The following is a 16,695-nucleotide window of genomic DNA, read 5'->3' on the forward strand; positions in this document are numbered from 1 at the left end:
TCTGTTCTTCGTTCAATTTTTTTTTTTTTTTTAATTTAATTTTTTTGATTTTTTTGATTTTTGGGTCTGCGGTAGAGAGGAAGTGGTAGCAGGGGGATCATGTCGACCATTGTACTCGATCCTCTTCTCTATCACTGCGGGAAAGGGAAACAGAGATTCCAACGCTGTCCTAAATTCAATCCGCTCAAATCCTGTTCTTCCTTTACTTACTGTACCAATAAGCTTCTTTACCGTGGCCGAAGGACCTTTTTCAATCGGAATTCTTGTAGGCTTCCTGTTCTTAGAGCTAGCTCAACTAATGCGGGTCTCCTTGAACCCTTTGAATCGACGGATGTTTTGCTCACGGAGACGTTCTTTGTTAAGCGTACTGAAAAGGTATATGGATTATATCTTATGATATGGGATTGTTTTTGTTTTTCTTCTCATTGTTCTTCTGGTTTTATTTGTGGGATCTGTTTTGTTGCTGCTGGGAAGTGCATTTCCCTTTTGGTTCCTTAGTTTTTCACTCTCGGGATGGGAGTTTTTTTGTTTACGTTTGCTTGTTTAACTTGATTTCCCTGAGTTTGAGAGTTGGTTGTTGATTTGAGCTTGTAGTTGGAGGGGAAGATCTCCGTCGGACTAGCACAGGGAAAGAACCAGAATCAGTGGGAGCTTACTATTGGATGTAACCTTTCTGGGAAATGGATTCTTCATTGGGGTGTGTCCTTAATCGATGATAGTGGCAGGTATTTCTCGTTTTGATCCATAACTTGAAAAAAATTTATGCTGAGTTTTTTTTTTTTTGTTGATGCCTTGCCTTCATCTAAAATGGGTTGAATGAATGAACCTTGCAGCGAATGGGATCAACCTCCTAAAGAAATGATACCCTCTGGTTCAATACCGATCAAAGTATGTTAATTTAATCTCTTGATTTCAGTGTCTAGGCTGCTCTAGCATAACCTGCGAAAGTGTATTAACAATTATATTTTCAGGATTATGCTATTGAGACACCATTGAAAAAATCATCCTCGTCTGCTTTGGGAGATGCTGTTCATGAAGTGAAGATAGACCTTGTCCCTGACAAAGCAATTGCAGCTATAAATTTTGTTTTGAAGGTTGTTATTTTCAGTATTTAACAATTGAAGACGTGTCCTATACCACTTTGGTCGTTGATCGTGTTCGTTTCTAATATTGCAAGTCCTTTTGGTGAATGGGACTTCTTACTTTTGGTAGTGCAGGATGAAGAAACTGGAACTTGGTATCAGCACAAAGGGAGAGATTTCAAGGTGCCTCTTTTAGGCTACCATGGTGGTGATGGCAATATAGTTGGAACGAAAAAGGGCTTGAACTTATGGCCAGGTTGGGATGTCCTTAATAATATATAATGTTTCTTTTAATTTGGCTATGCACAGCTATATATACTAAGTGATTTCCTTCAATGTATACATCTTAGAGTATCAAATTAGAAAGTAGTGCCTCTGATCTGCTTGAAGTTACGTCTGAGTTCTATTTCTTGCTTCCACTGTGCACTATAGGGAATTTTATTAGTTTGTAGGGTATGATTTTGGATTGCCTGCCTCACTTCCAGTTTCCCTGGTGTTTCTCTCATTCTTTCAGCTATTGTCTATCTCACGCTGGTGAGATGTTTATATTTACTCAATTGTAGGGGCTTTGGGTCAGCTATCCAACCTCATTGTTAAACCAGAACCAAATTCTAAAGGTCAAGAAAGCAGTGGTGAATCTGGAGATACAAAGGAGAAGAATTATTTGGAAGGATTCTACGAAGAGCTGCCTATTGTAAAAGAAGTGGCTGTTGATAACTCGGTCAGTGTTACAGTCAGGAAGTGTCCCGAAACAACCAAATATGTTTTGTATTTGGAAACTGATGTACCTGGAGATGTTACTGTTCATTGGGGAGCGTGCAGAGATGAGACTAGGAAATGGGAGATTCCAGCTGCTCCTCATCCTCCAGAAACAACAGTGTTCAAGAAAAAGGCCTTGCGTACCCCACTACAGGTTCAGTGCAATTTTTTTCCCCTGAAATTTGAGTCAAACTGATTGCAAACTCATCACTGCTTATTTTGTTTATTAAGCCATCTAAAAACCATTGCATTGTCGTCCATTTTGTGAGAAAAGAGTTCATTACAAGTATATCTTTTAAAATTCATTAGAGTATTCCATATTTTAAACATTCTATGCACACATGTACTTTTCAAATCTTCATGTTTGGATTTTGTTAAAATGCTTAAGTTTTGATTTCCAGTCAAGAATACTGTATTTTTCATTATTATGAAATACCCCGTTTGCAGCCGAAAAAAGACGGGAAGGGAAGTTGTGGAATTTTCACCGTGGAAGAAGAATTTGGAGGTTTTCTTTTTGTTCTCAAGCAGAATGAGAATTCTTGGTTAAACAACCAGGGAGAGGACTTCTACATCCCCTTCTCAAGCTCTGGTAACATGCCTGTTCAAAAGAAACAGATCAAATTAGAAGATACAGGAGTATCTATAAAATCTGGAGAAGGATCTGAGGGAGTTTCTGTCACTGCTTATACTGTTGGAATTATCAAGGAGATAAGAAACTTGGTTACTGACATTTCTTCTCAGAAGACTCCAAAGAAAAAAACCAAAGAAGCACAAGAAAGCATTCTTCAGGAAATTGAAAAATTGGCTGCTGAAGCCTATAGTATTTTCAGAAGTTCTACTCCGACTTTTACAGAGGAAATACTTGAGACTCCTAAACCTGTAGAACCACCTGTACAAATTTCCTCTGGCACGGGTTCAGGTTTTGAAATATTGTGCCAAGGGTTTAATTGGGAATCTCACAAGTCCGGAAGATGGTACGTGGAACTTAAAGAGAAAGCAGCAGAATTATCATCCCTTGGCTTCACCGTGTTATGGCTGCCACCTCCAACGGAATCTGTGTCACCAGAGGGGTACATGCCAAAGGACTTGTATAATTTAAATTCCAGGTAATTTATAAAAAATAATATAGCTTTACGACATGATAATTTCCATATGGGTTTCTATGATTTTATTTCTTATGTGGAAACATGTAGAACCTTCTTTTAATCCACTCCTAGATTTGCATTGTCACTTGTTAAGCAGCAATTATCCAATGATGAAATTGTCGTTTCATCTCATGCATGGAGTCTAGAGAAATTTTCTCTAGTGATCAGAGAATTTTACTCCTTCCCCTCATATTTAATAAATTGAAAAATAAAAGACATCATCGTTACGGGTAGGATCTTAAATGTTTATATTTGTCAACTCTACTTTCTTCATTTCAGATATGGTAACATTGATGAGCTAAAGGATGTTGTGAAGACATTCCATGATGTTGGGATAAAGGTTCTTGGTGATGTTGTCCTAAATCATCGTTGTGCACAATTTCAAAATCAAAATGGTATTTGGAATATATTTGGTGGTCGCTTAAATTGGGATGATCGTGCAATAGTTTCAGATGATCCTCATTTTCAGGTTTGATTTTCTTTTTGTCCTCTCAGATGCTTGCAGTTTAGTTTGTATCTAATTTTCCACTTATATTTTATGAAATATTTCATGATGAAATGAAAATAAAAGGAACACGAGGTAAATGTGATCATTGAAATGAAAAAAAACAGCACTAGACCCTGCCCAGATGTGTAAATGTGATCATTGGACTTTTTAATATACTGCCTCGTTTAATAACATAGAGATGTCGACTTCATTTAAATATTTACATTCTTTTTATTAATTTTGGTTACTTGGACAACAAAATTGCTTATTCATTTTTTCATGTCCTGTGTAGGGTAGGGGCAACAAAAGTAGTGGAGACAACTTCCATGCTGCTCCTAACATTGATCATTCACAAGATTTTGTGAGAAATGATATCAAGGAGTGGTTGTGCTGGTTAAGGTTAATTCCCCGGTCAACCCTTGTTTCGACTGAACTATTAATTTCTGTGGAACTTCTTTTTTGGTTTTTTAGTCCTCTATGTGAAGACCTTATCATATTTAAATATGAACGTTTTGTAGAGTCTATAAAGTAGCGTGACATGATAATAAATGGATATTGTGGTGAAAAAAGGCTTTGGACTTAGCCTAGAGGTCTCAAGTTAAATGGCCTCTCATTGCGTACGCTGCTTTCTGTGATGTAACCCTTGAGACTCTTTTTTGTATTGCTTAGTGCTGGTATGATTAAATATAATTCCTCTCTTTGAACTTGTTGAACATAAAAATCTATGGTCATTTTCTAACGAAATGGTAAATGAACCAAATAAATGACGTGTTTGAATTAAGTTCACCCATGAGGGCTCCTAGATCTCTTTAATTCTTAGAATTGATCAGAATATTTACCACAATGACCGGGTGTGGTTCTTTTCAATATTTTTTTTTTAATGTTTGCTCCTTGAAATGAAACCACGAAGCTATCTGCATCAGGAAGGGGAAAAAACATGGAGCTATCTTTAAATTATCAATTGGTGGATTTCATTCTGGTTGTTTTAATGAAGTGCTCGATGTTCTTAACTTCTATGATTTGCTGATATGCACATCCTCATTACTATCCCGTTTAATTTGAAAGTCTCTTTTTCACCTTGCTTTTAAGAATTAGAGGCGTGTTTTTTATGCATATGCTTTTGGCTGTTGACATGCAGAAAGGAAATTGGGTATGATGGGTGGAGGCTTGATTTTGTCAGAGGATTCTGGGGTGGTTATGTGAAGGATTACTTGGATGCCAGTGAACCTTACTTTGCTGTTGGCGAATACTGGGATTCCCTTAGCTATACGTATGGTGAGATGGATCATAATCAAGATGCTCATAGACAGAGAATTGTTGACTGGATAAATGCTACTAATGGGACTGCTGGAGCATTTGATGTTACTACCAAAGGGATTCTTCATTCTGTAAGCTTTCATTTAATTATCTGGGTGTCAAATCTGTGGAAGATGTTTCCTGAGCTTATTCACAATCTAACTTGTTATTATACTCGCAAGATGTCAGATCCCACATGGGTTGGGGAGGAGAATGAAACATTCTTTATTAAAGGTGTGGAAACCTCCCTCTAGTAGACACGTTTTAAAATCGTGGTATTAGAGTTGGACACCGGTGGTGTACCAGTGAGAACACTAAGTCTCGAAGGGGGTGGATCGTGAGTTCTCACATCGGTTGGGGAGGAGAACAAAACCTTCTTTATAAGGGTGTAGAAACCTCTCCCTAGTAGACGCGTTTTAAAACCTTGAGGGGAAACCTGAAAGGGAAAGTCCAAAGAGAACAATATCTACTAGCGGTAGGCTTGAGCTGTTACACAAGAAAACGAATTGTTATTATATTTCATAATATCTGTTTTCTCCTAGTAGTATCTGTTTTCAATGTCTGATGGATTCAATTACAAAAATCATATTTTTGTTCGTTTGATGCAGTAGTTCTTCAGGTTGCAGTATTACCGTAAAATTCTTGATGATGCAAGAATTTTTTCTTGCTACTCTTAGAACGTCTTATAACCAGTTGGAAAATATCTTTTATAGGCACTTCAGAGATGTGAATATTGGCGATTATCAGATCAGAAAGGAAAGCCTCCAGGAGTTGTTGGATGGTGGCCTTCTCGTGCTGTTACCTTTATAGAGAACCATGACACTGGATCTACTCAGGTTTAGGCATCTTTCCATAAGAACTAATTTATGGCATTTAAAACTGAAACTGGTTGGGTGAAACCTTCATTCGAGATGCTCTCTGATGTTTTACTCTTAATATCGTTAAACTGATCGTCATTATCGATTCCTATGATTTTCTGTACATTGCCTTATGCCATGTAGAATCTGCAATTTTCAGCAAATGTTATGCTGTTTTCTGATTTGTAGGGTCATTGGAGATTTCCTGGTGGAAAGGAAATGCAAGGGTATGCTTACATCCTGACTCATCCAGGGACACCATCAGTATTCTTTGACCACATTCTCTCCCATTACAAATCTGAAATTGCAGCACTTATTACTCTCAGACAACGAAATAAAGTTAATTGCCGGAGTGCAGTAAGTATACATGACATTTTATGTGTTCTTATTACTTCAAAAGTTTGAAGAACTTAAGGATTTGGAAACAGAATGCACTTCAGATTGAACATTGGCAGTTTCTTTGACTTTAGTTTCTTAGAAATTATTCGTTGGTCGCAAGACCCCGAAATTCCGATTGGCCTATGCCTTTACAGACCAAGAACAAATAAGCCTATGTTTTAATTACTTTGTACTACTTCAGGTCAAAATTCAGAAGGCAGAAAGGGATGTCTATGCAGCCACCATTGATGATAAGGTTGCAGTGAAGATCGGTCCAGGCCATTTCGAACCTCCTAGCGTATCCGGTGGATGGTCGTTAGTTATCGAAGGAAACGATTACAAGGTTTGGGAAGTGTCGAAGTAAATTCTGGTGAGTCCCAAAATTTAGACAATAAGCAAATTGTATGAGACTTTGTGATTGTTGGATAAAGCTCATGTAAATTGTTCCAGAAGGCTGATTGTGGATAGTAGATTTATAGTACTGTTTTATATGTATACATATTCATTGGCTCTTAGAGAAGCATTCATTGAGGATGCTGTTAATGTTATTGTAAAAGCTTGAACGATTGATGGCTTAGCTTTGTATAAACTCTTCAGCAGGTTATAATAATACACAAGAAGCTTTGGGTGATGCATTTGCACCCACCCTTTTGATTCTTGAAATTGTGTAATTACTATATGAAATGTCGATCTCTGAACTTTATAATGAACAGAAATGGAAGAAAATAGAAAAGTAGCCTTCTTAAAATAAAAGGTATAATTTATAAGAAAAATATTATCTTGAGAACCTGCCTTGGTGGTTGGGAACACAATTCTACATTGGTTGGGGAGAAAAATAAAATACTCTAAATATCCTAGCAGACAACGTTTTAAAGCCTTGAGAGGAAAGCCCAAAGAGGTAGTAGACAGCGTTTTAAAGCCTTGAGAGAAAAGCCCAAAGAGGATAATATCTGCTAGCAGTGTTCCTGACCTGTTACAAATGGTATTAGAGCCAGGCACCGGACAAAAGCCCAAAGAGGATAATATCTGCTAGCGGTGTTCCTGACCTGTTACAAATGGTATCAAAGCCAGGCACCGGACAAAAGCCCAAAGAGGATAATATCTGCTAGCGGTGTTCCTGACCTGTTACAAATGGTATCAAAGCTAGGCACCGGACAATGACCTGTTACAAATGGTATCAGAGCCAGGCACCGGACAATGACCTGTTACAAATGGTATCAGAGCCAGGCACCGGACAATGTGCCAGCCTTCTCGCTGTTCTCCAAAAAGGGTAGATACGATGCAATGTGCCAGTAAGGACGCTGGGCCCCAAAGGGGTAGATTTAGTGGGTCCCACATCGAATTGGAGAAAGGAACGAGTGCCAACAAGGACGCTGAGCCCCGAAAGAGGGTGGATTGTGATATCCCACATTGGTTGGGGAGGAGAACAAAACACCATTTATAAGAGTGAAAATCACACATTTTAAAGCCTTGAGGGGAAGCTCCAAAGGATCGAATTAGAGAAAGGAACAAGTGCCAACGAGAACGCTGAGCCCCGAAAGGGAGTGGATTGTGATGTCCCACATTAGTTGGGGAGGAGAACAAAACACCATTTATAAAGGTGTGGAAATCAAGCATTTTAAAGCTTTGAGGGGAAGCTCCAAAGGGAAAGCCCAAAGAGGACGGCTGGTATAATCTATAAGAAAATTAATTTATAAGAAAAATATTATCTTGTAAGTACATTATAAATTCCAACCTAGATTAAGGACGTTATGAACTGGGGGAAAAGAGGGCTGCAAAAAAGGAAGGGATGAAGCAGTAAACAGTGATTCAAAAGAAAAAACGAACAAAAAGAAGTGAATTTACAGGGCAAAATCTTGTTCCACGACCCTTACATATCATTGATTTTTTAGAATCTGGAAGTATAGTTATTGAATCTCTCAATAGAGTTTATTCGTGTGAAGAAGTAATATCACACAGCAAAACGTCCTATCATTGCAAGCCATTTTAATCACTGCCAACTTAAACTACTCAGAAATTTGAAGAAAAATAGAGTAATATCATTCAGGAGAACGTTAAAAGAACGTCTCCTTGGAATATGTGTAAGATATACACAACTTGAACAAATATGTAGATGATGGTAGAATCAACACGGGAGGGTCAGGGTGCACCGCAGACAATGTCTCACTACCCATTAACATCTAGCTGATGAGGCCCTGCAAATTGGTAAAACAAATACAAATATTAAATGATCGCCAACAAAGCATGGCACGCAGTCGTTTTTATAAGATTGTTTGGGGAAATTAAAAAAATATAGTAAAAACTTCTAAAATTAGAAAACTAAAAATAAAAGCCATATAGTAGAAAAGTCAATCTAACACAGGCAGGGTAACATTCAAACTAGCACGATTCGGAAAAGCGGACATCTAGGTGGACAAGGCAGGTATGGAATGTGGTGTTTGTCATTTTAAATTCAGATTTCTCAAAGTATAAAGAGAAGACTCCAATTTTAAACAACATTGTTGCACATTAGTGAGCATCAATCACTTCTTCCACATGCATATACTGATGATATGAAAACGGGGGAAGGATCAAGATGGAAGCAAAAGTTTTCGAACCTGAGCAGGGCTCTTGGTTGGTCTTCTGTAAAATCTCGTGAGAGTGTATCGGTAAGTTCTTTAAGACCCTGAAAGAATAATTGTGGCACTTACAAACCAGTATAATATAATAAATATTAAATGATATTTAAGACAGGTAAATAAATCACTTATACGTGTTGATACCCTAAAAAATATCCCCCCACATAAGAATCACCTCTATCTCACATCCAAAACCAATACAAGGGCACTTACTCCAGCATGCCTGATTCTTTTTCAGTAAACTTAAGAAACAAGGACATAGGACATATGGTGCTTCGGCAATAAAAATTATGCAATACTATGAAGGAATAATTGTTTCATGCTTAGAAGGGCCCGAACCAGCAAGTTTCAACGGTATTAGGTGTCATTGAGGAGAAAATCGCTTAAATTATCACATACAAATTGCAAAAGTACTTCGTAATTAAAAAAAAAAAAAAAAAAAAAAAAAAATCACGTTATACACATTCCCCCTTCAACCAATAGGGGATGCTGCATAATACATACCTTTAGATTAGGAGTCTCCAGATGCGTCAGCAGACCCTGAGTTTTACCTGGAAGTTTAAGCTGGTTCTGCAAGTAACGGGATGGATAATGGATGCAAATATTAGTGACATAGGAAAGCATGACGTGAAGAATCGGACACTACATGTTACATGAGCTCAAAGAATTGAAATTAATAAGAAATGGAAATGATTGAGCTAAGTAGTTACAAATTGATCAACAGATATATGATAAATGCCAAAAATAAAAGACATATAATCTCAGGAGTCTTCCCACCAATGAACATAATTAGAGTCACAGGACCCAATTATTGAGAGAAAATTGAAACAATCTAATCGCATTTAAATGGGCATAGTTGAGTTGTTCAGAATTCAATTAGGGCTAATTTGAATAAGTAATGAATTCAACCTTGAGATCTTCAGGCATTTTCGCTTGCTTTCCATCAACAAAGTTGCACAAGTACAATACACCAACATTTGCAAGTTCCTGATAACAACGGATCATAATAAGCAAAGTTTCCAATCTCTTTTTTCTGATAAGAAACAAAAGAATATATTGATTGAGAAAGAATAATAATAGTAGAAACTATTTTTCTATAATAAAAAAAAACCATGTCAGGAAATGAGAACAACTATGGGAAACCTCCCTATTCTAAATATATAGTCGACATTGCAACCAATTTACTATATTTGGTTGGAGACTCACCTATTACAGTAGGTAAGACCAGTCAAATGACAAAATTAGCAATATTATAATCCCTAAAATAAAATTAAAAAAAAAAAAAGAATTTCTCACCTGCTTATATTCAAGAGAAGATAGTTTCCCGTCCTGAGAAGGAGAAGAGATGCAATATGGTTATTAATGCTCAAGTGAAAAGGATACACCATAAACAGATTCTTTCAATGTCATATCCCTGTTAGTAAATACGAATTCTAAAGAATTTCTCCAATCACTTATCAAAATTGAAAACCACAAGCAATTATTGAAAAAAAAACCTGATTTGACATGTCCGTGCAATAACTGTAAAATTAACGGCATGGTAAACAATGCAATAAATGGATCAGGTCACTTTCACTGAAAACTCACCAAACCAGAAACCATGTTTTGCAACTGGCCCAAGTCAAAGTCAATGCCAGAAAGAGATTTTTGAACTCCCGCTACCTGTTCCACCAATTTTAACCATATCAAGATATCATGTAAATGTTTCCAAATATTTCACAGAATGCACCTCCTATCCCTTCATGAGAATGGAATTTTGAACTTTCTACATTTATACAAAGATAAGAAAGCAGCCTTAGCTTGCCTTTATTTCAGATCATATTAAATGGAAGTTATTAATATTTCTCTGAGGCGAGGTACTGCAAATTACTGAGAAAAGAAGTGAATAATGATGGGTTATTGCAGTTGCAACAAAGTAAGAGGTTTTAAAAATGTAGATAAGAAAATACGTATTATAATGCTAAGAAAGAAGAAAAATCGGCATTTTCAGCAGTTAAAGTTTCTTCAAATCAAGATAAATTTAGAGCACCATGAAAGTTCATGGAGCCATTGATTTGACAGAAACAGAGCACTAGCACATGCTTATACCATAGACCAAAATGTCTGTTTACTAAAACCTGCACGTGCCATAAAACTCCAAACTCAAGTGTTACAGAGCTGCAAAATCAATCACTTACATCTTCTTTAATCAATTTTGATAGTTCATTCTGCTTCAAAACCTTGTCATCTAAGTTCTCAATCCGCTGTGTCAAATGCCTCTTTGTTGCCTATTTCAACAAAAGAAATGGGTAAAAATTGTCAACATATTCCTTAACCATTGATACAACCATTTGATAATTTCCAACACCAATAAAAGAGTCGTTGACTTTACAGAGACAACAAACTCTCAATAATCACAATCTCACAGGAAGCAAACAAACAAACCCTAAAAAATGGTTGCTTCCTGGATTGCTCTGCAGGAACAGTCATTCAGAACCTTTGGTCACTAACCTGACCAGATAAACATTGGGGCAATTTTTCTCCGTAACACAATTTATTCAGGGTTGAATGAAATAAACCAGCACTAAGATAAAAATAAATAAATAAATAAGCTTTAAAAAGTGTACATAACTAAGCTCAATTACACATTATATACAGCAGGCAAAAGAAAAGGAATTGGTAAATATCTGTAATATCTGAAATATGGATCAAGCATTGATATGCAGAAATGTGCAACACTAGATCAAGGATATAAGTATATCATAGTGGATAAAACATGAGATCTACAACAAAGATATGAGAAGCACATGCCAACTTCTTGAAAGTAATGAATAAGAAAAAAGAATAGAAGTTATTTAAAGAATAGAAGTTGANAATAACACTACGACATGAGCCATATCTATGCTTTTTCCCCTCTAAATATAACAAAGCTGAAGAGCATACTAGAGCAGACTTACAGCAAGGGCCTCCGATACATGCTCCAGATGTTTAGTTAAGTTTGAGACAGCATTGGCCATATTGCGCTTTGTAACATACATAAGGTCTGAGAATGAAAATCCCTGCTCAAACAGAAAGAATAAACAAGATATGAATTATGAAAAAAAATAAAAGTAATGACAAAACAACCAATGTGAAATAATATGGAGCACGTTTTTTAACAAGTTAAATAAAATACCTTTTAAAAGTCAAGGCTAGAAAGAGAATTACTTATTGATACAAACGTCTAGAAAGAAAGAAGGTCTAGAAAGAAAGAAGATACACGACCCGTTAAATTTTGGGCATATTAAGTACATTGGAATGCCTGAAAAAGAATCTAACTTTACCTTCCACCACATGTATCCATATCCCAAAGCACCCAAAGTAGCAGCTGGAACTACGAGAGATGATAAACTACCTGTAAAAATAATAAATAAAGTTAGTCTACGCCACAAAAACGAATTCATTTGATGGGAAGATCTAGTTATTGGCACATCATCAAACGTCATATATTAAGCAAATTTCCAATGAATTGATTTAGAATAAACCGGGACTTGCCAATACTTCCAGAGCTTCCATTGAGAATAGTGATTTGACGTGAAGAGGAGAGCTGTCGAACCTCCATAGCTAATCGACGCACCTACACGATTGTCAATTAGGAGTTCAACTAACCAAATAAAAAACTATCGGCCAATGCCACATTAAAAGAGCATATTTTTAATCAGTACCTGAGCAGCAATGGCATCAGCATAGTCAGAATCACCTTCCGAATGTTCCCCAGACTTCTCTAAGCCCTTCACCAAGGACTGTACGCACAACAATAGAAAATGCAGTCAATCATACGGAAACAAAACAATGTTAACAAAAGTTTGATGAGCCTAGTTATCACTTGAACTTGATTGAGGTAAATTTACGAAAGACCCAACTTTTCACGGAAGCTATATCGTTGCAACAATATTCCAGGAAGTGAAATACTGAAGTCCATCATAAATAAATGATCCAATAACAGTTCGAAAACACCCGTCACGAACGTTTCGTCGGAAATTAGATAAAAATTGAACAACATCTTAGAACTCTGCTAAAAACGTTCAAGTGCCACGCAACATAGAAACTAAATATGAACAGAAAAAGAACCAAAATAAGAAAGATCCACACCTGAAGTTCACCCAACACATCCGACAATTTACCATTCTTAAGCAAGATCGTACTAGTGTAGCCTGTAAAAACAAACACAATAGCATGATAGAAAAATGGGTTTAGATCATATGAACTGCACGATAGTATAAATTTGGGAGATGAGAAGTAATGGGAAATACCAGCTCCAACAAGAATCAGGATCTTCGAAACCCCTATTCCAGTATGCATAGCCATAGTGGTGTTCGGAAACCCTAGAGCGGAGAATTTGGGGCTCGGAGAAGGACAGAATAAGTCCAGAATTGATATCCGGGAATGCCGTGTTTAACTTTTACTATAACTGGTAGGCGATGAATTTTATTTTTTTAATAATAAAAATAAATAAATCCAAATTGTCACCGAACGACGACGTTTGATCATACAAAACCGCCTAAGTCAATGTCAAGGGGTATTGACAAGTTGATGAATGTATGGACGTATGTATACGCATGTATGTATATATGTATGTATGTATGTAATACATCATTATAAATATCTATTATTATTAGATGTTTAAATGTTCAACGTAAAAAAGTTATTTATCGATAAAAATGAAATTTATTAATGATAATATATAAATAATTAAAAAAATACCTTTAAATTTTTTCACTTTGCAATTTAAAAAATATTAATTAAATTTTAAAATACCCGTACATTGGTCCATATACTTCATAAACTGTCTCTAAATATTTTAATATTATTTTTTAAAATTTATGAGTATTTTGAAAATATTTTTATGTAATTTTGAAAGTTAAATATATTTATGAAATTTGATATATTTTTTAAACAAATTATTAAATGGTTGAAAATTTAAAAAAAAATATATCAATTTTTATTAATTTATCATTTTTAAAATTATTGGTTTAAATTTTTTTAATTTAAAATAGTTTAAAAAGTAATCCAATAAAAAATAACTCGACAACTGCACCAATCCAACCCGAACTAGGTTGGGTTGGATTGAAATAAAGATGCAACCCTAATTAGGTTGGGTTGGAATAAAGGTTGGATTGGATTAATATTTGGATTGGGTTCATCATTCAATCCAATTAGGGAGGAAACCAAAAGAACCAGCAGCCGTTCCATGCTAGTTGGCTACCTTTGATTACAGAAAAGAGATGGAGAGGCACTGGCCAGGTGTTGCTCACCTCAGTACCGGAAATGGCAAGTGGCGTTTGAAGGAGACACATCCATACACGTGCCCAGAAGTTGAGGTATTTGCGATAAATTCTCGAACAACATGTTTGTTTATTGACCGAGAAGCTTTCCGATCTGATTCCTGAAACTCAGCTGATAAAGCACAACAAATCGTAAGAACACATCGAACAACATCCTTTGATTTGAGGTAAGTATAATATGGTTTTCTAAGCATTTCAATCGCGAGATATGGCACAAGAAACGCTGGTTAAGTATTCTGCATTGTCAAACTGTGAATCTTACTTTGAGCGCATTCAATCCACGAAGAAACTTCCAAAGCCCTTACAGGAGACGCTCAATCATGCGTTTTCCAGGATCCCAGTTTCATCGTTTCCTGGAGTTCCAGGAGGCAAAGGTAATAATGAATGCCAACGATTTTTACAATTTCAGAACTTAGAACATATGTTTATGAATCAAAGATTGGTTGTTTGTAGTTATTGAGATTCCAGCAGACACAACTATTGCTAATGCTGTGAAGATTCTATCTGAATGCAAAATTTTATCAGCTCCTGTAACGAATCCAAATGCAAGAGAAGATATGAGTTGGAGAGATAGGTACCTAGGGATTGTAGATTATTCGGCGATTATCTTGTGGGTGTTGGAGAGTGCAGAAATTGCCGCGGCTGTTTTATCCGCTGGTTCAGCCACGGCTGTTGGAGTTGGTGCAGGGGCAGTTGGTGCTATTGGAGCGATGGCATTAGGTGCCACAGGCCCCGTTGCAGTTGCAGGGATAGCTGCAGCCGCGGTGGGAGCTGCTGTGGCTGGTGGCGTTGCTGTTGACAAAGGGATCGGTAAGGATGCTCCCACGGCTGCTGATTGTTTAGGAGGTGACTTTTACAAAGTCCTACTGCAAGAAGAACCGTTCAAATCAACAACTGTAAGCTCTTAAACTACGCTACACAAAGTCTTGGTATTGATAAGCCATTGACATTTCGATATTCCAGGTCGAGTTAATATTGAAATCCTACCGCTGGGTTCCATTTCTTCCGGTGACCCAAAACAATTCCATGTTGTGTATCTTACTGCTACTCTCAAAATATAGATTGAGGAATGTTCCTGTCATTGAATCAGGAAAACCCGGCCTCAAGAATTACATAACTCAATCTGCAATAGTTCAGGGTCTTGAAAGGTGTAGAGGAAGGGACTGGTTCGACTGTATAGCTGCGAGACCCATTTCTGATTTGGGACTTCCTTTCATGTCATGTCACGACGCAAGTATTTGTAGTGGCTGGCTGATTTGGGTTTTGTAATGTTCTTTGTTTTTTTGTTCAACTTTAACTGTTCTTTGTCGTTTTGGTCAGGTTATTAGCATCCAAAGCGAAGAGTTGATACTGGAAGCTTTCAAGAAAATGAGAGATAATCATATTGGTGGCCTTCCAGTCGTCGAGGGGCCAAGGAAAAGGATTGTGGGAAATATAAGTATAAGAGACGTAAGATATTTGCTGCTTACACCTGAACTTTTCTCCAATTTCAGGTAGAATCACGAACCTCTCCAATGGTATGATATTACCCACTTTGAGTATAAGCATTCATGGTTTTGCTTTTTGTTTACTGAAAATGCCTCATATTAGTAGAGATAGTGTTCTTTACTTATAAATCCATGATCAACCCCTTAATTAGCCGATATGGGACTCTTCTCCCAACAATTCTAAACAATCCTTCCCTCGAACAAAGTACCTCATAGAGCCTCCCCTGAGATTTATGGAACCTTCGAACAATCTCCCCTTAATCGAGGCTCAACTCCTTCTCTAGAGCCCCCTCGAACAAAGTGCACCTTTTGGTCGACACTTGAGTCATTGTTGACTTCACCTTCGAGTCTTACAACCTCTTGTTTGTTGACATGGCTAAGTTAAGGGCATGACTCTGATACCATGTTAAGAATTATGAACGGTATGATATTGTCCACTTTGAGTGCTCAAAGTTCTCGTGACTCTGCTTTTGGTTTTTGGTTTCCTCTAAAGGTCTCACTCCAATAGAGAGACATCCTCTTAATTAGTCGATGTGAGACTCTTCTCCCAACAATTTTCAACGCTATGCACGTTGAATTACGTTTCTTCACGAAATGCTCTAAGAAACATACTTGGAATGGATAGTGTAGTGATGAATTTAGATAGTCTATTTAATCTTTTATGTTTTTTTGTGTTGGGTTTCAGGAAGCTTACTGTCATGGATTTCATCAAAATAGTTGCTACGTTGCCCGAAGATGTTGGAAGACTTGCCCCACCAATTACATGCAAACTTGAATCAACTCTTGGCTCTGTTATTAATAGTCTTGCTTCCAAGTCAGTCCACAGGATCTATGTGGTAGCTGGTGATGAGGAACTTGTCGGGGTTATCACCCTAAGGGATGTCATCTCCTGCTTCATTTTTGAACCACCCAACTACATAATCAACCACTTTGGATTCTCTGCTGAAGAAATGTTGAATGAGTCGCAACTATAAGTTTTCTCGAACATACGACCGATATCAAAGATGTAAAAGAGAGTTGTAAATTTTGGTTCAACATTAAAGTGTGGTAGAAGAAATAATCGATATTGTATGGTACTCTCGAGCTCTTATGATTTTACTTTTGGTTTCTTCAAAATGTGTCTTATGATTTTGTTTTTGATTTTTTCGTTCAAAATGTGTCATATTAATGGGGATAGTGTTATCTATTTCCATGCATCCATATCTTTTCCTTAATTAACCATTAACTTATTAGTGATTCTTAACCATGGTAAGAATTCAAGTCTATCGTGCGTAGATACTGTG

General features: G+C 36.8%; 3 protein-coding genes and 1 long non-coding RNA gene across 5 annotated transcripts; 2 read left to right on the plus strand and 2 right to left on the minus strand.

Annotated features, from left to right (window-relative positions):
* On the plus strand, positions 1 to 6,662 carry LOC111802209 (alpha-amylase 3, chloroplastic-like). The gene is made up of 13 exons (XM_023686492.1): positions 1 to 375; positions 595 to 725; positions 834 to 888; positions 972 to 1,094; positions 1,218 to 1,338; positions 1,646 to 1,995; positions 2,289 to 2,947; positions 3,266 to 3,455; positions 3,766 to 3,872; positions 4,612 to 4,861; positions 5,483 to 5,605; positions 5,816 to 5,983; positions 6,207 to 6,662. Exons 1-13 carry the CDS (start codon positions 100 to 102, stop codon positions 6,366 to 6,368), a joined length of 2,715 nt encoding a protein of 904 aa, XP_023542260.1. The 5' UTR covers positions 1 to 99; the 3' UTR covers positions 6,369 to 6,662.
* Positions 6,663 to 7,836: 1,174 nt separating this feature from the next.
* LOC111802221 lies at positions 7,837 to 13,051 on the minus strand. The gene is made up of 13 exons (XM_023686511.1): positions 12,894 to 13,051; positions 12,733 to 12,794; positions 12,306 to 12,383; positions 12,136 to 12,217; positions 11,925 to 11,995; positions 11,559 to 11,660; positions 10,800 to 10,889; positions 10,210 to 10,284; positions 9,919 to 9,951; positions 9,532 to 9,609; positions 9,127 to 9,192; positions 8,602 to 8,669; positions 7,837 to 8,199 (listed from the first exon to the last, which is right to left on the minus strand). Exons 1-13 carry the CDS (start codon positions 12,946 to 12,948, stop codon positions 8,178 to 8,180), a joined length of 882 nt encoding a protein of 293 aa, XP_023542279.1. The 5' UTR covers positions 12,949 to 13,051; the 3' UTR covers positions 7,837 to 8,177.
* Positions 13,052 to 13,735: 684 nt separating this feature from the next.
* LOC111802225 lies at positions 13,736 to 14,591 on the minus strand. Its single transcript, XR_002816236.1, has 3 exons — positions 14,504 to 14,591; positions 14,188 to 14,278; positions 13,736 to 14,037 (listed from the first exon to the last, which is right to left on the minus strand). It is a non-coding gene; the product is annotated as an uncharacterized LOC111802225 (long non-coding RNA).
* LOC111802217 (SNF1-related protein kinase regulatory subunit gamma-1-like) lies at positions 13,949 to 16,528 on the plus strand. 2 transcript variants are annotated; one of them, XM_023686505.1, is made up of 5 exons: positions 13,949 to 14,299; positions 14,379 to 14,821; positions 14,889 to 15,155; positions 15,246 to 15,442; positions 16,098 to 16,180. In XM_023686505.1, exons 1-4 carry the CDS (start codon positions 14,134 to 14,136, stop codon positions 15,420 to 15,422), a joined length of 1,053 nt encoding a protein of 350 aa, XP_023542273.1. In that variant the 5' UTR covers positions 13,949 to 14,133; the 3' UTR covers positions 15,423 to 15,442; positions 16,098 to 16,180. The 2 variants fall into 2 exon arrangements, with proteins under 2 accessions (XP_023542273.1, XP_023542272.1); XM_023686504.1 differs by having other exon boundaries at positions 13,952 to 14,299; positions 15,246 to 15,418; positions 16,098 to 16,528.
* The last annotated feature ends 167 nt before the right edge of the window (positions 16,529 to 16,695 follow it).

Source organism: Cucurbita pepo, chromosome LG09 (assembly GCF_002806865.2).
Source record: "Cucurbita pepo subsp. pepo cultivar mu-cu-16 chromosome LG09, ASM280686v2, whole genome shotgun sequence".
Lineage (NCBI taxonomy): Eukaryota > Viridiplantae > Streptophyta > Magnoliopsida > Cucurbitales > Cucurbitaceae > Cucurbita > Cucurbita pepo.